We start from the raw sequence: 11018 nt of genomic DNA on the forward strand, positions 1-11018 counted from the left end.
TTTGGCGGGCCCAGGCTAGATTCGAACCCACCACCTTAGGTGTATGTGGTTGGCGCCTTAGCCGCTTGAGCCACAGGCGCCGAGCCTCTCATCTTTCTTGTTTTTCAATCCTATTATTGACTCCTGCTCTCCTGCCCCATGGCCTCTCTCAACTGCCTGGGAAGTGGGCTGGCTACCCAGCTGCGTGTGTATGTCGGGACCCTTCACCAGTTGTTGTCCTTGGGGGGCTCACTCAGATGAGCCTAGCAGAAACCTACTACTAACATCAGAAGCAGGGAAATGCTGCCTTTGCATTCTCACAACCAACAGTGATCAACAGGGTGATAGTAGGTAAGATGCTCCAAGCAGCTGGGACAAGAAGTGAAAGGCCATTTTGCTCAGTACGGTCAGTGTGTTCTTGCCTAATAAAGTTTATGTGTTTGTAGCAACACGAGTAATTTTAAAACACTGTTACTGAAATTTCAGAAGGAAAAATAAATTTGTTTTTGTTTATTTGATGCTCTTGTGCACCTAAGCCGCTCTTTTTCCCACTGAAGATGATTTCGTTAACTCTTCTTTTAATAATGTTTCTTAAGGACATTCTATCATGTTAGTGGTGTATGTGTGTGTGTGTATGTGCAGTTTTTTAAGTTTCAGATTAATGTGAGGGTACACAGAGCTGTCAATTACTGGGACCTTTAATTAGCACAAAACAAACCTTCCACTCTCCACCTTCACTGTTTTCCTTTTCTGCATACTCTTGGGACCTTGGGCTCTCCATCTTTCCATGCCTGTGGCCCCAGAGAGCCAGGAAGGGGAAGAAATATCAGGTGTCTGGAAAAACAAATCTCACTACCTGACTTCCTTCCCAAGACTCAGGAGACCTGGCCCCAAGCACATCCTATTTCAAAATTCAGGCACTAGATCTGAAACAGAAAAGCCAAGAGTTCAGGTCCCCTGAACTAGGAGTCTGGGATCCCAGGACCCTCTCCTGTCATCCCTAGAAGTCTCAGCCCCTGCTGGACAAGGACCGGGAAAGAGTTCAGGCTTCCCATACTTCCCCCACCTACTCCACAAATGCAAGAAAAGATGTTCACTGCGGATTTTCAAATCCTCCTGGGCCTGTGGGGGTGGGTGTGGGCGGGGCGAGATTGGAGGTTAAATCCACTGACTCTAAGATTTAAGACCATATATCCTGACTCATGTCATCCTCTTCCCAGCTCACCCTGCTGCAGTCAGAGAATCCAGGAGTTGAGTCTAGGAGTTAATCCAAAGATCAATCTATCAGCTTCTCAGCCAGCAAAGGTCTAAAACACCAGTTCTTTACACTCCTGGAAATCCAACCGTCACCCCCCTCAGGGCCATTTAGAAACATTAGCTTCCCAACCCAACAGTAACCGAGAACCTATCTGCAGCAGAAATACCCTGAACAGGAGATCCCGTCTCAACAATTGAGATCAGACTGTGGACCCCTCCCCCTAGTCCCTGCAGGCTCAGGAATGTCAGACGCTGGGTCCCAGCCCTCAGCCCACCTTCCCGCGGCTCAGGGTCCCTCCCACCTGCTCGGCCAGCTGCGCAGCGTGGGAACGCCCCAGCTGGGTTGCATGGAGCCGTCAGAACAAGCTGCGCGGTTCCCAGCCTCCCCGCCTGCCCGAGCCCCGCACCGCCGCCTCCCAGCCGTCGCCCAGCAACGAGGCGGAGGGGCCAGCAGGCCTGGCAGGGAGAAGGGTCCTGGGAAAGGAGGGATTGGCCGCCTGGATTCCTGAGTTTAGAACGTGCTGCAGTTATGAGTGGTAACAAGTCAGCAGAGGGATATTTGGGGAGAAGATTGAGACGGGTGAAGCTGAGACCCCCTCTTCCCAGGGGTCCTAGTTGCTCCGCAGGCACCGAAGTGCCCTCTTCTCGACCCCCAGGCCCAGGGGAGTCCCGGGCTCCGCCTCCCTAGGGCGCGGAAACCGGCGAGGCCCCCAGGGCACCCATTTATAGCTCCGTTTCCACTCAGTGCAGTCCCTCTAGACCTGGGCTGAGCAAATTTCTTCCACTCCCTCCCCTCTTTCTTCGTAACTCCCATGCCTTTCCCTCAACGCTGGCAGGGCACAGGTGTCCAACCCAACTGAGACCCCCTCCTTGAACCCAGGTGTTCCCGCTCCCAGACCCCAATTGGGCTGGGGCGGCCCGCAGCCGGGGGACCCAGCCCTGCAAGCCCCCATTCATCCGCTCAACGGCCGCGGGAGTTTCTCAATGAAAAGAGGGCCGGTCTCCTGGGGGGCGGGGCAAAGTGGGGCGGGGCGAGAGGGATCCTATTGCTCCCTCCCCCCCGCCCCGCCTCCACCCCTGGCCTCTCAGAGACTAAGGTCGCCAAACCCAAAGGCGTTTCAGAGTGCGTGAGCCTGTGAACCCGCAGACTGTGAACCCGCAGACTTGGGAACTCCTGGAGTCTTCTAGCCTGGGACCAAGTCGAGTGCAAAGGGAGTTCCGGGCCAGGGTGGTGGGAGGCGTGCTTCTGAGGAAGAAGTTGGCAGAAAAGCCACTGGAACAGCAAATCTCATGGACCTTGGGAGACACATACTCAGGATGCTGGTCCCTGCCCTGCTCATCCTCCTCTTCTGCTTCAGAGGGTGTGCAGGTACTGGTAGAGGGGAGCGGATGAATATGGGTGTGGGGGGTTCTGGCTGCTACTTTACTAGAGAAAAGGGGCTGGAGGCTTCTGAGCTTAAGGGAAAAGGGGATGGGGAACTGGACTCCCGGTCTTGAATGAGGGAGTTCTTGAATGTGCTAAGCACGACCCTGCTTCTCCCCATTCTCCTAGGAACATCGCCCCATTTCCTGCAACAGCCGGAGGACCTGGTGGTGCTGCTGGGGGAGGAGGCCCGGCTGCCTTGCGCTCTGGGGGCCTACTGGGGACTAGTTCAGTGGACTAAGGACGGGCTGGCTCTAGGGGGCGAAAGGGACCTGCCAGGTGAGAAGGCACTTCTCTCTACTCAGGGAGGGGCTGGCTCTAAGGAGGGGCTGCTGGGCTTGGGCTGTATCTGAAGTTTCTATTTTGACATTTTTAAGTTTGGGAAATTGATGGGCTTGGGTAAACATTTGAGAGTCCTGACTTTTGAGCTGCTTCTTTGGGGGTCACCCACAGAGTTTGGGATTCTTATACTGTAAAATAGTGTGTAAATGCAGAAAAGTTCAGTAAACATCCTATGTAGCCAAATGGTCACTCGCTACCCTCCCAGATGCCCTCTTTATTCCCTTCCTCTGCCACAGCCCTCCTCTTCCTCACCACAGAAGTAGTATCTCACCTAACTTTCATGGCAATCATCTTGCTTTCCTTTCTGACTTTATAGCCTCCACATCTGAATAACTCTGAATTAGCAGGGAGCAGGCGTTTCTTTGGGCCCAGCATACACTTTTTTTTTCTTTTTCTTTTTTTCCTTTTGAGACAGAGTCTCACTACATTGCCCTCGGTAGAGTGCTGTGGTGTCATGGCTCACAGCAACCTCAAACTCCTGGGCTTAACCGATTTTCTTGCCTCAGCCTCCCAAGTAGTTGGGACTACAGGCACCACCACAATGCCTGGCTATTTTTTCTGTCGCAGTTGTTATTGTTGTTTAGCTGGCCTGGGCTGGATTCAAACCCACCAGCCTTGACCAGCACACACTTTTTAATAGTGTCTTAGCTGGGAGTGTATGGGCCAATTGCTGATATGAGACATCTGGGGACAGCGACCTGAGGCCAGGAACACAAAACTGTGATGTGACTCCATCTTTCCTGACTCCAGGGTGGTCCCGGTACTGGATATCAGGGAATGCAGTCAGTGGCCACCATGATCTCCACATTAAGCCTGTGGAGCTAGAGGATGAAGCGTTGTATGAATGTCAGGCTACACAAGCAGGACTGCGCTCTCGACCAGCCCAACTGCATGTACTGGGTGAGGACCCAGGCTACTTGTCTCCTGGGAGTCAGCGGGGTAGCCAGTACTAGCTGAAAGTATCAGAGTCAAGGAAACCCAATGGAACTGAGAAGATTAGTGTCTCAGCCCAGGATCCAGCTCTGACCATAGTTCTGCCCTGCAGTTCCCCCAGAAGCCCCCCAGGTGCTGGGAGGCCCCTCTGTGTCTCTGGTTGCTGGAGTTCCTGCAAACCTGACTTGTCGAAGCCATGGGGATGCCCGCCCTGTCCCTGAGCTGCTGTGGTTCCGAGATGGGGTCCAGTTGGATGGGACCACCTTCCACCAGGTCAGATTCAAATCCCTGTCGAAGCCCTTTCCCATTCAGGGAAACTGGGGGGGGGGGCCACTCTAACCATAGGCTCATCTAGGAGAGAAGAGGGCATGGAAGGGCAGGGATTCAAGGGTTGGACTCCCTTGGAATGCAATTCAAGGTAAAGATTCCAGGGCCAAACTACGTGGGTTCAAATCAAGGCTCAGCCACTTGCTAGTTGATTGATCTTGAGTACATTATTTAATCCCTCATTTCCTTATCCTCAATGAGGATTTTGGTAGTATGCACCTGATAGGGTAATTGTGAGGATTAAATAAAGTAATACTAGGAAAGCCTAGAAGAGTGCTTGACACATAGTGAGCGCTCTATATGGGTAAATAAACTCATTGTTATTATCCATACTTCCAGACCCTGTTGAAAGAAGGGACCACTGGGTTAGTGGAGAGTACCTTATCCTTGACTCCTTCCAGACATGATGATGGAGCCACTTTAGTCTGCCGAGCTCAGAGCCAGGCCCTGCCTGTAGGGACGGACACAGCTATTACATTGAGCTTGCAGTGTAAGTGCCACTGACCTTGGGAAAGAGAGGTAGGGACCTGGACTTCTGGGTAAAAGGAAGGAGGGGACTGTGGTCCCTGGGGAAAGAGGAAGCTGGGCCTGGACTCCTGGATCTAAGAGAGCAGGAAAGAACAGAGGCTGCTACATTAGGATATGTTAGGGTACTTAGGGGAACTGGGAACTGGAAGCCCAGACTCCTAACTCAAAGGCAAGAGGGCGCTAGGGACCCAAAGTCCTGGAATGGAGGGAGTAGGCACGGGGTGCCCAGGACAGCAGTGCAGGTATTCATGGTCCTTGCCCAGGATGACCATTGTCCCACCCCAAAAGACCCCCCAGAGGTGACTCTGTCTGCTGAACCACAGACTGTGCAGGAAGGAGAGAAAGTCACTTTCCTGTGCCAGGCTACTGCTCAACCTCCTGTCACCGGCTACAGGTGAGGACAAAGACCAGCTCTCAGAGGGCTGAGGGAGGGTTGGGACCTAATAGATGTGCCAGAGAGTAGAGGAAACACTAACGACGCCACTACCTCCTCAGATGGGCAAAAGGGGGCTCCCCGGTGCTTGGGGCCCGCGGGCCAATGTTGGAGGTCATGGCAGACGCCTCGTTCCTGACTGAGCCAGTGTCCTGCGAGGTCAGCAACGCCGTGGGTAGTGCCAACCGCAGCACCGCGCTGGATGTGCTGTGTGAGCAGCGATGGGGCTGTGGGTGTGGCCAATGTGGGGCGTGGCTGCGACGGGCTTGGGGCGAGGACGCAGGGCCTAGGTGGGTGGGCGTGCCAAAAGGAGTAGGCTGAGTGTTGTAACCTTGGGCCCCCGAAGTGCAAGGTTACTGAGGGGCTGATCCTGGGTTAGGGGTTTCATTCCGCCCCGTTATGTGACCCCATCCTCTCCCTCCTCCAGTTGGGCCGATTCTGCAGGTAAAGCCGGAGCCAGTATCCGTGGACGTGGGAGGAGACGCCTCCTTCAGCTGTTCCTGGCGCGGGAACCCGCCCCCACGGGTAACCTGGACCCGCCGCGGTGGCTCGCAGGTGAAGCCCTGTCAGTGGCGGTGGCTGGCGGTGGACCTGGCTTCCTCTCAAGGTCCAGCCCTGAACCCCTTTCCCTGTCCCAGGTGCTGGGCTCCGGGCCCATGCTACGTCTGCTGTCGGTGGGGCCCGAGGATGCAGGCGACTATGTGTGCAGGTCTGAGCCGGGACTGTCAGGCCTGGGCGGTGGCACCGCAGAAGCTAGCTTGACTGTGAACGGTGAGAAAGCGGGCTTCCTAGATGACCTGGCGGGACGTAGGATGGGGAGTGGACAGAGAGGGCGAGGTCTAAGGGAGTGGGAGGGCCTCGAAAGGAGCTTTAGATCCCATAGGGCCTGGTGATTGGAGCCCGACCTCTTGAAAGCGAGGCTTTGAGGGATCAGAGGTCGGTGAGGAGCGTGGCCTGGGAGTTAGCCAGAATGCCCAAGGCTGGCCCCTCTCTGTTGAGAATGGCTTTTGGGGAGGGGAGAATTCTCCTCCCAGTGATCCTCCATCTCCATCCCAGCTCCCCCGGTAGTGACCGCCCTGCACTCAGCACCTGCCTTCCTAAGCGGCCCTGCCCGCCTCCAATGTCTAGTTTTCGCCTCCCCTGTCCCAGAAGCTGTGGTAAGAAAATGTCGCCCCAATCGTGACCCATCCAGACATTATCCCTGCCCTCTCACCTGGACCCCCAAAACTGCTATGATCATCTCTGGCTTTCCCGACATCCCACACGCTTCTTCTTGCCCTCCCTCCTTTGTGCCCCCAGGTCTGGTCTTGGGATGAGGGCTTCCTGGCCTCGGGGTCTCAGGGCCGATTCCTGGTGGAGACATTCCCATACCCGGAAGGCCACAGGGGACAGGGTCCCAGCCTGATCTCTGTGCTACACATTTCCGCTACCCAGGAATCTGACTTTAGCGGAAGCTTTAACTGCAGCGCCAGGAACCGTTTGGGTGAGGGGGGCACCAGAGTCAGCCTGGGCCGAAGAGGTGAGACTCAGCTCAAAGATGGAAATGCTGGACCCTACGTGTGTAGGGGTTCCCAAACTATATGCTACCAAACCTTCAGCCCTGCAAATCCAGAAACTCCCAAACCAGGGGGGCTTGAAAACTATGGGTTCATTGAATCCCAAGACCCCAACCGTATAAATTTCTCAAATACAGACTCCTAAACTGAAAGAGCTCTCACACATAGGTGCCCCAAGGAAAGAAACTGGGTAATTAACTGCAAAGTACGAACTCAAACTCTAAGACTCCCAGCCAAGGAGTTTAAACTCGGTACTCTCCAACTTGTGAAACCCCAAATTCATGGGTCCTTACACCCCAAACTGGGGGACTACAAACCTTGGGATTCTTCAAACTTGGCAAACCCAGGGATCCCAAACCCAAGCCCTGAGCCCCCCATTCCCCAGTTCCTTCTCAGGATGCCCCCTCTACTCCCTGCAGACTTACTGCCCACTGTGCGAATTGCGGCTGGAGTGGCTGCAGCTGCCACGACTCTCCTCATGGTCATCACTGGGGTGGTCCTCTGCTGCTGGCGCTACAGCAAAAGTCAGTGCCTAAGCTCTCCTCCTGTCCACCACCCCCCAAACCCCCATCTTCACACACACACACCCCCAGTGTCTCAGCCTGGCCTTAGGACCTGGCCTGAGTCCATCTCTAGCTCTGCTCAGGCCTGGCTCACCTTAAGGCTCTCATTCCCTCCTCAAGCCCTAATTGGGTCTCCTCAGGGCTCCCACCTCCCTAGCTGATCTGCCTAGTCCTCTCTCTTCCCACTTATTGGTCACCACAAACCATGACGCCACCCCTCACTTCCCGGCCTCAGGCTCTTTCTCAGAGCAAAAGAACCTGGTGCGAATCCCGGGAAGCAGTGATGGCTCCAGTTCTCGAGGCCCCGAGGAGGAAACAGGCAGTGGTGAAGACCAGGTATGATGCCAGAACAGTGCCAGTAGACCCAAATAATAACCCAGTCTTGAGCGGACCTGGAAACTCAAATAGGACCACGGTCCTAAGGGGACCCTAGACCCAAATACCGCCATGTCCACATGTGCCCCTAACCCAGTTATTCCCTGGAACCACTATGTCCCACAGGGTCCTCTTGTGGTGATGAGTCCAGTTCTTAGTTCCCAGGTACTCTTAGTCCTTCCTGGCTTCCCTGGCAGGTTGAAAGTCCTTGGGGGAAGGGGGAGGGGAGCTGGCTCTGGGGCAAGAGGATGCTTTGACCACTCCCTCTCACTAAGTTTCCAACCCCAGGGTCCCATTGTGCACACCAACCACAGTGACCTGGCTCTAGATGAGGAAGGGGTTCTGGAGACCAAGGTGAGTGTTGAGAGGGAAGGGCCACCTGCACTGTGTCTCCAACTTTCTCCCACTCTGTCCCCTCATTTTTTTCTGTTGGCCCCAGAGCTGGGGCCCATCTACTTAGTCCCCTCCTTCTGCCTCTGTGGTCATCTCACCTACCTCCACAGCCTCACTCCTCATGTCTGTTGATTATGCCTGAATACATGTCCTCTGCTTTGAGCCCCAGACCAGGGTTCACTCTGCCTGTGCCTTCCCCATCATGGTCATGTTTCAGCCTCCTGGATGCCACTCCCTGGTTGCCTCCTCACAGCTCCCTTGCCCCCACCACATCCTATACTGGCCTCCCATCTCCCCAAACCTGTCCTTCCTTTGGGGTCCCATCTTAAGACAGCCCTATTGACTCTACCCAGAGTCCTTCTCTCTATAGAGAAACCCTCCCACCTTTCTTCCCACGTCTATGCATTTCCTCCTTTGCTCTTCTGGTCTCAGCTCAGACATCTCTTGTTCTCAGAAACCCATCCTTCTCTCATCACTGCCAATCATTCTGTCTGTGTTTTCCCCACTCACAGCCCTGACACCTCTGGGCTTTGTCTGGTGACATGTTCTTTTGCCCTTGGCCTGGGATCTCCATGAGAACAGAGTCCAAGTCTTTCCCAGGGGCATGTCTCCAGCAGTAGCACCAGGCATGACACCTAAGGGCTGTTGGACAGATGAATGACTCCTATTCTCTCTGCATCTTCCTCCCACACTGCCACTCTTAGCAGGCCTATCTCTCTGTCTCTGCCTTTCTCTGCTTTTCTCCTCTGTCCCTTTGTCCCTCATCACTGTTCTTCTCACTTTGTCTCTCTGCTTGTCTGTGTGTTTGTCTGTGTCTCTGTGTCTACACCAGCTTCTGTTTCTTTTTGCTTCTCTCTAGGTCTGGCTGTATTTTGGTGTGTCTCTCCATTGGTAACCTTACTCCCCTGTACCCTCATATACCTTACAAGTCCTATTTGTCCCCTCAGGACCCAACCAACGGTTACTACAAGGTCCGAGGGGTCAGCGTGAGCCTGAGCCTTGGTGAAGCCCCTGGAGGAGGACTCTTTCTGCCACCACCCTCCCCCCATGGGCCTGCAGAGACCCCTATATACTATGACTTCAACCCACACCTGGGCATGGTCCCCCCCTGCAGATTGTACAGAGCCCGGGCAGGCTACCTCACCACACCCCATCCTCGAGTTTTTACCAGCTACATCAAACCCACATCCTTTGGACCCCCAGATCTGGCCCCTGGGACTCCCCCCTTCCCGTATGCTGGCTTCTCCACACCCAGCCACCAACGTCTGCAGACTCATGTGTGACATCTCTCCAACTGAAGGGTCCTGGGATCTTTAACTTGTTGTAATGGGTTGTCCTGGTTTCTAAGGAACCAGAACAAGTTGGTGATCTTATCCCTTCAAAACTGAACACTGGGAGGGAGAAATATCGTTACAATTGCCAGAATCATTAATGTACAGTCAGCTCAGCCAAAGGGGATGCCCCAAGTGGGAGCAAGTTACTATGACCATCTATTCTCCTGTGTAAAAGAGCTTCAAGGTGACAGATAGCCCCTTTGTAGAAGGATGGGAACAGAGGATGATGGAAGTTAGGGGCAGGTATTAAAGTTGTTTCTAGACACCGAAAGAAGATATTTCAAGATGACCACCTGCATTGAGAAGAAAGAGAGCCCAGGGCACCTCAAGATGGAGGGTAGACCAGGCTCCTCCCTGTCTTGGTGCTCCCTGACGGGCACTTTGCTTGGCCAATGAAAGTGCAGCTGAGATGGCCTTTCATTCCCTGGGAACCCAAGAAGGCACCATCTTGATTCCTTCTACTTTCCTTAAAGACTCAGAAAGACCTGGGCCCAAGGAGTGGGAACAGGTGAGAACAATCACTTTTGGAGGTAAAGGGGAACCTGGGGCCAAGAATATTTATGTTTAATTAAAAAAGTCAAAAAGGCAAATGTGCCTTAGGGATTCTCCTGCCATTACCTTCCATCAGGGAAGGAGTCTATTGAATGTGTCTCAAGGTCCTTCCTCTACCCTACCTATGAGGTGGCTATAGGAGCAAAACCATACATCACCTCTCAGCCTTCACTACCTGTTTAGCACTCCAGGCTCTTTTAATATACATTTATACAAACAAACACATAGATGCACACACACAGTTGTAAACACGAATGGACACAGACATGCACAGGCATATATACACACCCATAGATGTCCACAGAGATGCACCTGTGACCGGACTGCCCCAGTTGGCCTGCAGAATACAGAATTGTACACTCTCACTTGAGAGAAAACAAAGTAAGCCCTAAAGGAGAGAAAGGGGAAGGGGAGATGAGGGATGGAGAAAATAGAAATCCCCTGGTCCTGAGCTGCAGGGTCCTTGATGTGTCCATCAGGACCTTACTCAGGTCGTCCTTAAAGAAATGGCTTGGGGGCTTTGGTTCCTGGATCTTTGAGCTAGGATTTAAATGTCCAGATGCCTGGACCTTTGGGAAGTAGGACAGGGAGACTGAGCTCCCGTGCCTTAGGGAGATAGCGCTCAGAGCTTGGTCTCCAGTCCTGTGCCACAAGGAGCCTGGGGCCCAGAGTCCCTGAGAAAGAGGAGGGGATGCAGAGTCTCAACTGCTGCCTTCTTTATTGGGGGAAATTTTGGAGGGGACTTCAAGAGAGGGATTTATTAGTGTAGAGAGAAATCTGTGGTGTTGGAGTCCCGAGGGTAGAACAAAGCACAATGCTGATTGTGAGTGTCTGGGTCTGAGGGGAGGAGAGAGCTGGGGGCGAGAGTCCTGAGGGCGGACTCAAAATCCACAACGTGGAACCCATGACCCAGACTCCTGGCTGGGCTCTTGCCTGGGGTGGGACTCCTGGAATCTCAAGGTGCAGAGGGCTTGGCGCAGGCTCCCACCCGGGGTCCCTGATCCGCTCCACTCTGCGCAGAGC

The 11018-nt window shown here is 53.9% G+C and overlaps 1 protein-coding gene across 1 annotated transcript; it reads left to right on the plus strand.

Annotated features, from left to right (window-relative positions):
* Positions 1-2526: 2526 nt before the first annotated feature.
* KIRREL2 (kirre like nephrin family adhesion molecule 2) lies at positions 2527-9436 on the plus strand. Its single transcript, XM_012809085.2, has 16 exons — positions 2527-2605; positions 2789-2938; positions 3752-3901; positions 4047-4207; positions 4601-4751; positions 5078-5183; positions 5285-5433; positions 5650-5777; positions 5861-5993; positions 6279-6379; positions 6522-6741; positions 7198-7308; positions 7577-7677; positions 8005-8070; positions 9057-9095; positions 9365-9436. The coding sequence occupies exons 1-16, from the start codon at positions 2527-2529 to the stop codon at positions 9434-9436; spliced, it is 1917 nt and encodes a 638-aa protein (XP_012664539.2).
* The last annotated feature ends 1582 nt before the right edge of the window (positions 9437-11018 follow it).

Source organism: Otolemur garnettii, unplaced genomic scaffold (genome assembly GCF_000181295.1).
Source record: "Otolemur garnettii isolate 467f Iridium unplaced genomic scaffold, OtoGar3 scaffold00100, whole genome shotgun sequence".
In the NCBI taxonomy this organism is placed as follows: domain Eukaryota; kingdom Metazoa; phylum Chordata; class Mammalia; order Primates; family Galagidae; genus Otolemur; species Otolemur garnettii.